Source organism: Salmo salar, chromosome ssa20 (genome assembly GCF_905237065.1).
Source record: "Salmo salar chromosome ssa20, Ssal_v3.1, whole genome shotgun sequence".
Classification (NCBI taxonomy): Eukaryota; Metazoa; Chordata; class Actinopteri; order Salmoniformes; family Salmonidae; genus Salmo; species Salmo salar.
In genome coordinates this window covers 25,961,666-25,976,522 of record NC_059461.1, presented here as the reverse complement: position 1 = coordinate 25,976,522, position 14,857 = coordinate 25,961,666, and the positions used below count along the sequence as shown (strand labels likewise).

General features: G+C 39.2%; 1 protein-coding gene across 3 annotated transcripts in view; it reads right to left on the bottom strand.

Annotated features, from left to right (window-relative positions):
• Positions 1 to 9,737, bottom strand: part of LOC106580381 (transcription factor 7-like 1-A) — a 46,146-nt gene extending 36,409 nt beyond the window's left edge. For 2 of the 3 annotated variants that reach the window (XM_014161386.2, XM_014161387.2), the window contains exons 1-3: positions 8,816 to 9,735; positions 8,579 to 8,651; positions 8,346 to 8,473 (exon numbers count right to left, since the gene is read on the bottom strand). In XM_014161386.2, coding sequence (XP_014016861.1) covers positions 8,346 to 8,473; positions 8,579 to 8,651; positions 8,816 to 9,001 — 387 coding nt within the window. In that variant the 5' untranslated portion in view covers positions 9,002 to 9,735. Of the gene's footprint in view, positions 1 to 8,345; positions 8,474 to 8,578; positions 8,652 to 8,815 lie in introns of all 3 variants that reach the window. The other variant, XM_045703116.1, reaches the window with a different exon arrangement.
• Positions 9,738 to 14,857: the final 5,120 nt, after the last annotated feature.

Below are 14,857 nucleotides of genomic sequence, written 5' to 3'. Positions count from 1 at the left end.
ATGTAGTTATTACTTGTAAACAAAATGCATTTGGGGGGGATTCTATTAAGGCTATAATGTTGCTTGGTTTATTGTTTAAAACAGTCGCTGAGATTATAATTTGGTTATCAATGCAAAATAGACTGCCAATTTGATGTATATAGATCAGATCAATGAACCAAGCAAGTTGGTTCAGCCTCATTATCTACACAACACTGCCCCTACCCGAAGGAAGGAATAATGCAATGCTTTTCCAAATTTGAGTGGAGAAAATCTGCGTAACAAGCGCCGTATGCAGGTGTACGTACTACAAGAGGCCGCCCATTTTGTGATGAAAAACGACATGCACGTAATGTGCTATGATCTAAGGTGCCTGTGAACCAGCTCCTTACTTACACCTGTAAAAGTAGGCACAGTGATTTTTGTTGTTATATATATATATAATTATTTTTATTTATTTTTACAAACGTGTTATTTCTACATACTGTATCAAGTAAAACAGACGCTATCAATGTGGATTTGAAAGGTATTCATGCTTTGGCTGGCAGATGATCTATCAAGTTCAACAAAAAGTAATGCCGATTTTTTTCATGAAGAAAAGTACTGTACCACATCTGAAACTCTGAAGTAGTTCTGGCCAGACCTAATGGATGTGAAAAACACATATCTGGGATAAATAAATTGATAAAAACACATTTGCACACATATTCATCTTGGCACTTCAAAGGGATTCATTGATGTCACAGAACGTAGGGAGTCTGTGGCTGAGGGGGGAGGGGGTGGTTATCCTTTCCTCAAAGGGTGCCGAGATGCTCCTGATGGGCCCTGCTCTTGAGAAGCCAGCGAGTGCTATAAACAGAATTTCTAATGGCAGGCGGGAGGGTTGGTGGGTAGGTGGTGAGCTAGCAGGAGAGGGGTGGCGGGTGGAATTGACGCCAGCTCATGCTTTTCCACAGAGACCAAAGAGGGAGGAATAGAAACCAGGACTGGCACCATTTCACACACACTTCAATACAAGTGCTGTTATGAACTGTACATGAACAACCCTGAGTCTGAAAGATGAAATACAGAGAAATATCCCTCCTCCCAGAGACACCGGAAAAGAGGTAGGCTGAGATTCTAGAGCAATGACCTAAGTAGCATCTTCACCACTTCATGAAGTAATCAGTAGAAATGTTAATGCCAAAACAAATGCCTCATCTCTATAAGTGTAAAACCAAGTTCCTATAGTGTTAAGTGGTTTGTACTCTTTTCATTCAATTACTATAGAAGGGGTGGGTACGTCTACCAGAGAAGGGTTTTCATACAGACTTTAGGACATGCAGTGACTTCAGAAAGTATTCGCATCCCTTGACTTTTTACATTTTGTTGTGTTTCAGCCTGATTTGAAAATGGATTACATTGAGATTTGGTGTCACTGGCCTACATGTCAAAGTGGAATTATGTTTTTAGACATTTTTACAAATTAATTACAAATGAAAGGCTGAAATGTCTTGAGTCAATAAGTACTCAACTCTTTCGTTATGGCAAGCCTAAGTAAGTTCAGGAGTAAAACTTTGCTTAACAAGTCACATAATAAGTTGCATGGACTCACTGTGTGCAATAGTGTTTAACATGATTTTTTAATGACTACCTCATCTCTGTACCCCACACATACAATTATCTGTAAGTGAAATTCAAGCACAGATTCAACCAAAGACAAGAGAGGCTATCCAACATCTCGCCAAGGGCACATATTGGTATATAGGTACAAATAAAAGCACAGACATTCAATATCCCTTTGAGCATGATGAAGTTATTAATAACACTTTGGATGGTGTTTCAATACACCCAGTCACTACAAAGATACAGGTGTCCTTCCTTACTCTGTTGCCGGAGAGGAAGGAGAGGGCTGCAGGTAGCCTAGTGGTTAGTGTTGGGCCAGTAACCGAAAGGTTGCTGGATCGAATCCCCGAGCTGACAAGATAAAAATATGTTGTTCCGTCTCTGAACAAGGCGGTTAATCCACTGTTCCCCGGTAGGCTGTCATTGTAAATAAGAATGTGTTCTTAACTGATTATATTTAAAAAAAATATATAGAAAAAAATAGGAAACTGCTCAGGGATTTCACCACGAGGCCAATGGTGACGGTGACTTTAAAACAGATAGAGTTGAATGGCTGTGAAGTTACTCCACAACACTAACCTAATTGAGCTTTCCACACAATCCAGGTGTGAAAAGCCCTTAGAGTCTTACCCAGAAAGACTCACAGCTGTAATCGCTGCCAAAGGTGTTTCAACAAAGTATTGACTCAGGGGTGTGAATACTTATGTAAATTTGATATTTCTGTATTTCATTTTCAATACATTTGAAAAAAAATGTCTAAAACTTGTTGACTTCGTCATTATGGGGTAGATGGGTGAAAAATAAATATATTTCATCCATTTTGAATTCAGACTGTAAATGTGGAATAAGTCAAGGGGTATGAATACTTTCTGAAGGACCTGTATCAGAACTTTAATCTGGGTTACAGCTGGATATTAAAAAGTGTTAGTAGAACACGGTTAAACAGAACCTTATTTTTCTTTAGTTTAGCCAATTGCAAACAATAAGCCCACTTATGACAAATACTGTAAACCATTTTAGAGGTGAGATGTTTGCAGGCCTTGACGTTCCTGAGGGCGCATGCAATCTTTTTTAAATCGAAATGCTGCCACTAAATTGATGTAGATTTGTTTGCCTTTGAAGAAAAAAATCCTTTCCAAAACATAAACCTAGTCCAAAATGTTGCTCTGTTTACACAGTCCTTGGTTAAAAAAATATTTGCAAGCTTACATCGAGATTACTTTCAGCAGTCGCACACAGCATCGAGGCTTGTCAGAATGAGAGCTCTGGACACTGTTCCCTCTGTAGCAGAGCACAGACAGAACCTACCCTGCTGATCTCCTCACCACACCCCTCCACCTCCACCATTGGGACTGCAAGGTGAGTGGAAAAGGCAGTGTTCTACCTGATTAAAAGATAGCTCCACACAAATAACTCACTTCCGACTTATCCCCACACCAGTTTGTTGCCAGTGTTTTATGTTTATGTTGACTCTAGTGTAATTGTGTTTCCATAGCTAGGCCTGACAGTGAAACTTGTGAAGAGCAGAATCAACATCCTCTGCATAATCAAATCAGTTGCTTTGTGAGAAGGTGTTAAAGTTCATAGTTCAACATTGTTATGTAAATGGTGGCTGAAAAGTACCAGTGGCCTGTCTGGCTTTGGCCCCAGGTGAAAAACTGGTCCGCCGGACCATGGCCCAGTGAAACACGGGTGCCAGCCCCCGTAGATGGAAACAGAAAAGTCTGAGCCTTTTGGGTAAAACACTGACGTAAATCTTCAGTGGAAATGCGCCAGAACACTGTTTGCTTATACAAGGTGAGGCCCTTTTATTCAACAAGACAATGTCACTGTTTACTTTTCTTTGTCTACATATTTTTAAGCACCAAAAAGACTGGAAAAAGGAAGACGTCAGAGAGGCATGCAATTGTAGTACTGACATGTTCAGACAATGTAGCAGCACATTCACGCCCTGATTGACTAGCACACATGCATTTGATTCAGTTGTATCGAGGTGACTTTAGCCTACCTGACACACACAAGAGATAATTCACTGTTTACTGATACAACATTGTAAAAAGGGAGTCCCTTTAAAAAAAGAAAGAAATCTTGACTGAAATATAATAGGGCCAATAAACATTAGCGTTTTGAACAATTCCTCCAGCACTCTTCACTGAGAGTTCCTAATCACATCCATCTACAATAGGCCTAAAAAACAACACTATCTGACAGTCTACCTCACAGGGGAAAGCCTCCTTGGCCCTTACCCATGACAAAAGTCTGGTGAAACATCTTTCCAAAAGCAAAGTTCCTCCTGAACTCTCAGCGGATTACAGCGGAATTTCAGCTCAGAACAGCCACTAAATCAGTTACGCTTCACCCTCTAGAGATTTGTGTTATGCTGAGCCAAAGTGTCTTACATTGCTCATGATAGGGTTGTCATATGCACATTCTCAAATTGTGCCTCAAAACAATAGACATACCATACTAGATTAAACCAGAAACACTGGACTCGGGTGTAAAAACTAGGCGTATTCTACAAAAAGCATGCTGGTCTCTTGAGAAAAGCCTAAGAATAATGCTTATTCAGCTGTTACTGTTCTCTTCGTCTGGATATTACATTACTTCTAAAAACATGGAATATCAATTGATTGAAAATACCCATCTATTGTTATAGTCTTTAAATTACTCAAATATTTATTTCTAAATTAATTCTATCACATAGCTTGCAATTATTTAATCCAGTTACTGGGAGGCCAGAAGGGGGAGTTGTATTGTTCGAGAGAGAGAATGTACCTTGGGGGAGAAAAAGTAAGACTTCCCTAACAGTCTCACCTAAAAGTGAGAGGTATGAAAAATTGGCAAGGCAGAGTTGTTGAAGCACCTCTACTGCTCCTATGTCTGTGTTTACGTTCCTTTTTCTGATCCACAGGTATTCTGAACTCTGTTTTATTCTTATTCCTGATATGTACATCTTTAAAAACAGACACTGCAGGCCAAATCCATTGTTGTTGTTGTTTATGTTTTATGTAGTAACTGTTCACAGCTGGAGAACAACATATTTTCAACCAATTAGGAGACCTTGCAGGTATGTACACAGAGCAAATGTTACTGTGGAACTCATTAGTTTAACAAACTTGTGTACCCAACGTTTGAGCAGAGACCAATAACTAAGTATTCTCGATTAAATGCAGCTGTATCCAACTCGGCGATACCAATTTAAAAAACTATCATTGTAGGCTAAAAAGATTAGAAATTCAACATCAGATTATTCAAAGTCAGAGCATTTTCTACTAAGTCCCAGGCAGTGAGTTTTATTCAGCTCCATATGGCAATACCAGTAAATGTGCAGTCACAGTTTAGGACTACTTGTTCAGTAAATATCCAGAGTATTCCAGCCAGCCATTGTCTCACTGTGGCTTCTCTACCATGGTGGTGCTCTTTGACAGAGCGGGCTCAACATGGCCCATTAACCTGATTCTTTCCTCCCCCTATAGTTTGGGGGAGCTCCAAAAGTATTGGGACAGTGACACATTTGTTGCTGTTTTGGCCCTGTACTCCAACACTTTGGATTTTGAAATGACACAGTGCAGACTGTCAGCTTTAATTTGAAGGTATTTTCATCCAAATCAGGTTGAGAAATTACACCACTTGTTGTACATAGTCCCCCCATTTTAGGGGATCAAACGTATTGGGACCTCATTTACTTATACAGTATGTGTATTAAAGTATTCAAAAGTTTAGTATGTGGTCCCATACTCCTACCAAGCAATGATTACATCAGGCTTGTGACTAAAAAACTTCTTGGATACATTTGCTGTTTGTTTTGGTTTCAGATTATTTTGTGCCCAATGGAAATGAATGGTAAATAATATATTGTGTCTTTTTGGAGTCACTTTCATTGTAAATAAGAACTGAATATGTTTTTAAACACTTCTACATTCATGTGGATGCTACAGATGCACACATATCAAAATGCTAACCTCACCCGTTATTGTAACGGTGAGAGGTTAGCATGTCTTGGGCATATAATATTTGTCTGTATCTTTCTTACTCATCATTATTTATGATTCATTCAGGACTATCCATAATCATAGTAGCATCCACATTTATGTAGAAGTGTTCAGAAACACTCTCTATTCTTATTTACAATAGAATTGACTCCAAAATGACACAATACGTTATTTAGCATTCATTTCTACTGGGCACAAAATAATCTGAAACACAACCAAAACAAGCAACAAATGCATCCAACAAGTGTGTAGAGTCACAAGCTTGATGTAATCATTGCAAGCTAGAAATATGGGACCAAATACTAAACTTTTGACTACTTGAATAGACATTAGTGAATTTTTTCCCAATACTTTTGGTCCCCTAAAATGGGTAGACTATGTGCAAAAAGTGCACCTCATGACCCCATAGTCATAGCATAACTTCAAATCCAAAGTGCTGGTGTACAGAGCCAAAACAACAACAAGTGTGACTGGCCAAATCCTTTTGGAGCTCACTGTAGCTCCAGCATTGGTACACTTAGAGGGAATGTGGATCCCTCCCTAAAGCAACTGAAATGGAGAAAGAAAACCGACAGCCCTCCTGACTCACTTTTTGTTTAGGAGTTTTTCTTTCTTTTTCTGAACAAAATCAAAACCATGGTGGGAGGTAGAGCTCTGGGTCCCAGCATGCTTTGTGAGGGGTCATGGAGGAACAACATGAGGTCAAGACAGGGTTTACCAAAATGTTATCATTTCCCTCACTCAACATAATAAATAGGATATTTCTGCTAAAATACTAAGTACATTTTCATTGTAAATAACATTATTAGTATATGGGGTCTGGCACATTAGCAAAAAAAACACCCAGAAAAAACTATTTCACTGGCCTTGGATATGTTTAACATTTTGGTAAACTTGCACACAAAAGACAAAGGGAGGAGAAAGGAAGGAAAAATATCCAGAAGGAAGCAACAAGAGGGGAAATATTGTATATTTGTCCATACAATTAATATTATTGTGATGTGAGGTGCATGGATTGCTTGCAAAAAGATGGATCATACAAAATGGTCTTAATTTAAACAACTTTTCATCTCATTGCCAAATTCTGGATATGAATCCACAAAAATAATAACAATTCTAATCTTAGATCGAAGGAACCGAAATTAAGGCAAAAATCCGAATGCATCCAGAAAAATGTCAAAGGGCCATATGAGAGTGAAAAGTATAAACAGAAAACACAGGCCTTCTACTTAAACTAGTATTTTCTTTTGACTATTCCAACAACAACAAAAATGTAATGACTTGAGGAACAAACATCTCCACAGTGGTATGAACCTTGTGTGTAGAGAGAAGCCATTTAGTTAATGAGCCCCAATGGAGACCTCCAATGAAGCCATCAAGCGCCTACTCAGAATAACAATGGTCAACTAACGCCTCACTAATTGAATGGAAGGTACAGGGAGGCAGGGAGAGTTGGTTTGAAACAGTGAAAAGGAGACAGAAAAAAGCAGATAAAGGAAGGGGGTTATTGCTTTTCAGTGAAATGCTTCACTGGTCCCATCCAAATCACTCACTTTTGAGGCTGAGAGAAGGATTGTGGGATGGAAATGTTCTTAACAACAACAGTATTTCATTAGGTGGTTTTTCAAGGAAGTTTATGCTAGCCACATTGTTTTTAGTTGATTTGATACACAGAAAGGATATTTTCTTTAACTGTTAATTATATACAACATCTACATGAAATGCATACAGAAATCTGAAGTGTGTACATGTTTTTTCTCTACAAGCAGGCCTCGTAATAGTGTATTAGATTAGTGCACACTGTTTTTCCATAATATGCCACACAACTTGCTATACATTGTGGTATATGGAAAATAGATTTTGTAGGAAATAATGTCATTACAGTAGGCCTAATTCTTTTTGGGGGGGGGGGGGGATGACACTTTCTAAATCATGGGCATATGACTTTGGGTAAATAACTGGTCTAAAACTAATGCTGACATGACAGTTAATTCAAGAAAACAAGGGCATTAAGCAAGATAGGTTGTGGGACACTACTGTAACCTACTGCATCTTGTTTTGATCAGGTCTTTAAACTACAACATCTGATGCCATGTGCATCAAGTGTCTAAGAGTACAGGTATCATGCACCCAGAAATTATTGCCAAGGTTTGCTTTATGCAAATTGTTGAATTTGGGCTCTAGGGAAGATTGAATGGGCTTGAAACTTATGGATCTCAATGTAGTATGTACTTAGTACTGGAGTCTGATGAGTTTTTGCTGATAACTACTTTATTGAGGAAAAGTGTAATTACTATGCCTGCGATATGTGGTTGTCCCACCTATCTTCAGATGAACGCACAATCTGTAAGTCACTCTGGATAAGAACGTCTGCTCAATGACTAAAATGTAACAAGTTGTTGCTAACCAGGCCAGTGCCACAGCTTCAGTTGAAGAATCACATTTACAAAATGACGATACTGCTCATATTTATCATACCATATATACACACTTCTGCCTCGAAATAAATAGATCAGCGTCTTGATTAATCATGGACTTGATGAGAATTGGAGATTGAGTCTAAATTGGCAGTTAGTATCCTACAGAAGGCTGACGGGGAAAATCCCCAAAGAACAAAGAACTAGTTACTCCTTGAGAGGCCACACTAAGAGAATATGGCGGTCTGGTTATGCAGAATTAACTTTTACGCATGCCTTCAGTGGACAGCAGATGCAGATTAGTGGCAACACTGAAGAGTAACTTTTGCTGAACTTTGTTATGGCCACTCACCGTTCTTGCGCTAGGGGACAGGGCCCCATTGGATAGGTAGGGGTTGGTAAGATCTGGGATCATGAAAAACGGGTACCCAGGATAATGGGGACTCTTGAAAAAGCCACCATCTTGCTGTCTTCTGAATGCTGTAGGGACAGAGCATGGAAGTCAGTAAATAAATGGAACATCACTGTAATATGAAATGCATGAAAAATATATTAAGCAACAGCATTGCAAGAGGTACTTTTTACCTTCACTAAAGTAATCCCTGGTTTTCTCGTAACTGTCCAAGACTGGTCTTGGTTGAGGGCGCCTCTCTGCTTGCTGACAAGGACAGAGGCACACACAGAACAAGAAGGGAAAACATGTTATTGTAGGCTAGTCTATTTCAGCAATAGGTTCATACCAGAAAAATATTGAAATGGGATGTATATGGCCTATTTAGGACAAGCTTTTCAGTAGATCACCCTTCAGTGCAACGTCCTTACCTCGGAGTCTGATGAGCTACTGTTGTTTTCCGATTCGTTTACTAAAGAAGACTTCAGATCATCCAAATCCCTCTCGGCTGATACATTTTCGGATATTTTTTCCTCTTGCTCCCCTTCATCTTTGAATGATATCATTTCATCATTCGCCCCTAAATCATCGCCCCCGCCTCCGTTAAGTTGTGGCATTTTGTTGATAAAAAAGTTTCTACCTGATAAAGTTGTCAAGAAGGCGCGATCGCTCCAACAATCCGAAATAAATAGTTTATTTGCAAAGAAGAAAAGTCCAGTTTGCTTAGTAGTATAAACAACACTGACTGTGTCAAAACAAATGCCACGTTTTCACATCTCCATTTTGATATACTGAATCTCCCACTTTTCCATGATGATGAGCTCCAATAATCCACCAAATACAACTGTTTTAATTTCGGCGTCAATATCCGGATAAAGAAATCCGCAAAGTATCTTCTTCACTCTTCCCAGTCTGTTACCTGTAGCCCGCTCTCCCTCTGTATGGGTGCTAAAGAATGCAACTTCGATATTCTTCCTAAGACGCACACAGGCAAACAAACTGGGTACGAACCAATTGAAATTGAAGGCTGACATCCAATTTCACCTCCTAAAATCCATCCATACGTGAGTTACAATTCGACAGACCAAATATGTCTTATTATAAGAATGGAAAATAGAACCGCATCTATTGCTTTCTTTCTCAGAGCACTCTCTCGTTAGTAAATATAGTTTCGACCAAAACTATATTTAGTTCGAGGAAGTTTACCTTTTTATAACTGTCCTTCGTATGTTCAAAACATGAACTGAAATTATATCCGAGGCAAAATCGATATTTTCGGGTAGGTCGACCGAGGTCTTTCCCTCCACATTAGCTGACGAGGAATGCGCTCAAAAACTACTTGGTTGTTCAAGTGGAAGTAAAAGCGCAGCCTGTTCAGAATGCAGAGGAGGAGTTAGCAGAGAAAAACGACACTTCATTTACCATGTAAACGGGGTATGCTTAAAGGAACATTACAAAGTTACCATTCATATTGAAATAGTATCCTGTTGTTTCAACATCGGTAAGATATCGATGGTTATGTGACTAACAATTCTTCCAAGATCTATGACAATGTCATAGGTATTTCACTTTAATGTAGACCTTTAAAATGACAGCTTAGTAGTCCTAGCTACGTGCCTACAATCCATTTAGTTGTATCTTATTTATTAGGCGAATTATTCTATGAAATAAATAAAGTAATATTCATAAACGTTTGTTCTAGGGTGCACTTACTGACAGAATTTGGCAGAGAGAGTGAAGTTGGACTTTCTATCAAGCAAACCAAATATTATGAATTTCTCTAGGAAGGTATAATAACTCCTATTATAATAGCCTATACAGTATAGAAATACTTCACCCTCCAACAACAGTGTATTTATTTTCTTTGTGCTGCTGTGTCCAGAAGCAGCAGCACTGTCTTTCATCCTTGTGTGTTCCCATGCAGTCCTATCTCCTGTCCAAGCTGTGAACCCAGCAGCAGCAGCACCCATGCTGCCTACAGCCATGTGATAATGACAGGCTCAGTAAAAGAGTCTTAATTACACGCTGCCATGCTAAATGTGTGTTGGTGTGTGTTCCTGGAACAATGCACTTGGAAAGGCAAGGCCCAGCATCATGGGGATAAGCATGGTCTGTTTGCAGGGCTTTAGGTTTGGCTTGGTAATAAAATCCTCTCACTATATGAGGTTGGATCCCCAGCACTCCCACCCAGACAGGACTGTCCTGGCCATATCACTAACCATGCCTGCTTGATGCCCTCTGCATTGAGTTAGGGCTTTTGAATGTCCATTGAGCGGAATCTACATGTGTTTTGTGATGTTGACTAATGAAGACGCAGCTAAAGACGGGAACAAGCTGTAACAAACACTCAAACTGGACAGTTTTATCTCAATCTCTTCATTCAAAGACTCAATCATGGACACTCTTACTGACAGTTGTGGCTGCTTTGCGTGATGTATTGTTGTCTCTACCTTCTTGCCCTTTGTGCTGTTGTCTGTGCCCAATAATGTTTGTACCATGTTTTGTGCTGCTACCATGTTGTGTTGCTACAATGTTGTGTTGCTACCATGCTGTGTTGTCATGTGTTGCTGCCTTGCTATGTTGTTGTCTTAGGTCTCTTTATTATGCAGTGTTGTGTTGTCTCTCTTGTCATGATGTGTGTTTTGTCCTATATTTATATTTTATATTTTTAATCCTAGCCCCCATCCCCACAAGGCCTTTTTGTAGGCCGTCATTGTAAATAAGAATTTGTTCTTAACTGACTTGCCTAGTTAAATAAAATAAAAAAATAAAGAGGGATTTTGCCCACTGTAGCTAATATAAGTAGTAGCAATACATTTTTTTTTTTTTATTTAACTAGGCAAGTCAGTTAAGAACAAATTCTTATTTACAATGACGGCCTACCCCGGCCAAACCCAGACGGCGCTGGGCCAATTGTGCACCGCCCTATGGGACTCCCAATCATAGCCGGATGTGATGCAGCCTGAATTTGAACCAGGGACTGCAGTGATGCCTCTTGCACTGATGCAGTGCCTTAGACCGCTGCGCCACTCTGGAACCAAATACATTTTTACCGAAATGATTCTACTAATCTTATATATTTCCAGCGAGTTGTGCTATATTCCCAAAGATCCAAGATAAATATGTTTTTTAATTGTAATTCGAGATAAAAATGCACCCCCCTTCGATCATCATCTATTATGAATCAGGAATAGCTGTCACTGTCACTTGTACATGAGATCAGTTCAGAGAATGTGGCAAAGAAGAAAAATAGTCAAATGATTGCTATTAGGGGGATACCTGTCACTATGCATGAATGTTATAGCATCTACCTGCCACAGGCAATCTTTACCTAACCCACATTGTTCTGTGACAAAAAATACAGCCCTGGAAATTGTGCATCTTTCTCGGCTGGGCATGCCATATTGGTGTGGCCTACTGCATGAAAATGCACAGCTGATCAATTCTGTTATATCGATAACAACAAATGTACAACTGTGAAACTAAAGCTTACCAAGGAAAACTTTAAATATTCAAGCCATTTTTTCCCTGCATGGAATCTGTCTATCTATTGATCTGTACTGAAAACATAAATTGTGAAGTGTCAGTGAGGATTGGTATAAATGTTACAACGATTACAACAACTGTCATGATCATTTAGTTGAAGTCAGAAGTAATTTGCCCTGATCTGATGCACATAATGAATGATTCATAGTAAACAGATCGACAATATTATTCTAGAGGAGTGGCACAACAGAAAATACTATATATTTTTACTCTACCCCTCTTTCCCTTTGCTTTTACTCTTCTTTCCTCATGTCCTCTCAAACTTCCCTCTTCATCTTTCTCACTGAAACTTCCGATTCCCTTCTCTTCTAATGCAATCTGACAGGCTTCTCTCTGTTTGAGAAAAATCTTATTGAACTTGTCGACCGTGTGTCGGCTAGCAGAGGTTTGATTGACAATCCAGCAGGGTCTCCAAGGGCCTCATTAGAGTCCCACTCCCCTTGTGTGTGTGTGTGTGTGTGTATGTGTGTGTGTGTGTGTGTGTGTGTGTGTGTCCATGCACATGTGTGTGTGATCGAGCAAGAGATATAGTTTGGGAGATTGTGTATGTGTTTTGCAAGTGCATACCATATCACTATGAAGTGCATGTATGTGGATCATGAACAATAGACCCAGCTTAGAGTTCCTCACAATGGTGCATTTTTGCCCCAATGCCTACATCTCAGTGTCTTAACCTACTGCTGCATGCCCAGCACATAATACAAAACCTTTTCCTCATGATGCATAGAAAACTCTTGCACTATTGTATTTCCAAATGGATAACCTAACCATAACCGCAATAGATACTCCCACGATTGTTGGTGCTTACACAACTTTTCATGTGTTAATTACCTTACACAAGTCCATTATCATGAAGATACTTACAGGACAAATTATCATTTTCTTTGTTTCAAACAATTATTTTAAAGGATTTCAATTTCTAATCATTGAAGGGCACCTTGCATCACATTACATATTAGTCCTTCCAGTGGTGTGTGTTTGTGCGTGTCCAAATATACATAATTAACTTAATTCACACACCACACACTTAAAAATAATTTACTCAATCAAATATTAGATGACAACCTTAGAGAATGTATTACAATTACATATATTTTAGGTCTTAGGTCTTCCTGAACCAAAAATCTCCAACACACTCACACGTCTCATGCATGCATCAATGTCACTGTGCTATGGTGTACTACTGCTGCCGTACACTTAAGAACCAACAGCAGCACACTGCAACATGACACTTATATGATGAATTGAAAACTCAAGGGAGTATACAGCAAATTAATTACTGATACAGTAGTGTTTCGTCAATACGTATTTTTCTTGAAGACAATTGCAGTCTGTTTTACCCATTATAGCACTTCTACAGTTGATTACAGGATCTCTATCTCTTCTAAATATCCACTCTCCTCCTATCATATCATTCTATCATTTTCTCCATGTCTCCCTTGTTGATAGGGATTCATTTTAACCGGGAGCTGATGAGGGGTCAGGAGAGATGCGAACCACCACAATCTTAGCCTGAGGGCAGATCGACTAGGGGCCAGAAAATGTATTCAGAGGGTGCTGTCCCTGCATCTGCCTTACTTTGAAGTGGCTCTCTCAACTCTGGCTGAGAGAGAGAGGGAGAAAGAAAGAGAGAGCGGGAGAGAGAGGGATACTCAAGGTCATTCTTTCATGTTTTGCCAAGCTTCGCTCAATCAGTTTCCCATCAAAGTAATGCTTAATTCAGAGCTAATTCCAGCCTCCTAGTCACGAATTTTCCTCACTGTTGTCTAGGTGTTAGAGGTGCTATTTTCTGTGCTCTGCTCTGCATTGCTATGTTGAACACATGGCATGCAGAGCCCATCTACTCACTGTGTCATGTATGTGTTGCTGGATAGAGACATGTCAGACTCCACACTGGCTGTCCCCTTCTATCACAGTTAATCCTTACAGGTTCAAGTCTTACGCCACTGTCCACAACTTAAAAGCTTGATCCACACATGACACATGTGCCTGTTTTATTACCCTCAGGCCCATTCAGTGTCACAAATTTAACAATAAAGCCAGTTAACTGTGGAAATAAAGCAGATTTAACTGATAACTGGTTTCACAGGTGGAAGAAGAATACGTTTATATTTTCTGTCACACTGATCATTGATTTGATCTACTTCAAAACATATAAATTCTCTCCTTAAGTGGGATTTTTCCATAATATCTTTATTGTTATTCAAAGGACTTGTTTAGGACAGTTGTTGCCGGAAGTTACTCAGGCACAAAATGTATAATCTTCTCTCTGTTATTCAGAGGCAACCACAGACTTTTTCCAACTTCATTGAGAATGTTTTCTGATGTTTTGTTGATTGACAGGGCTACCCACAATCCTACTGCCATGTCCCCATGTTTATATAGTTGTCTCTCTCCCCCTCCTATCTCTCCTCCACACACATCACTCGGACTTTTAGTGAGAGTGCCTCATGCAATCATGCATTTTATTAAATTACACCATATCCGTTTTTCTCAAAAGAAAGACCTATTTTCAAGCTGGTGGGGCGTACGTGCTATTTAAGACTGCATGAGGACACTATATTAGATGACAGTTTTTACGGCCCAGAGGGTGTAACTGAAACACTAAACTATGCAGAGAAGAGAAAATAAAAAAAGTGTTTTAGCATACTATTCCTCCTTCTGTTTCTCTTTAGGGTTGTATTTCACTTAAAGTATTCATTTGCAAAAAGCTGTATTTTTCAAGTTACAGTATCCACAGGTGTTAATTCTCACACACACATTTCACATTATCTCTGTCTAAATTCAGTGAATCTTAACACTGGATATAATCCCAATTTAAACAGTTTTAAAGCTCATATGAGCACAATTACATTTTTCATACTGAATAATCCTGTCATACTGTATACAGTTGTACTTTATATGCAAAACACTGTCGAGGAAAAATA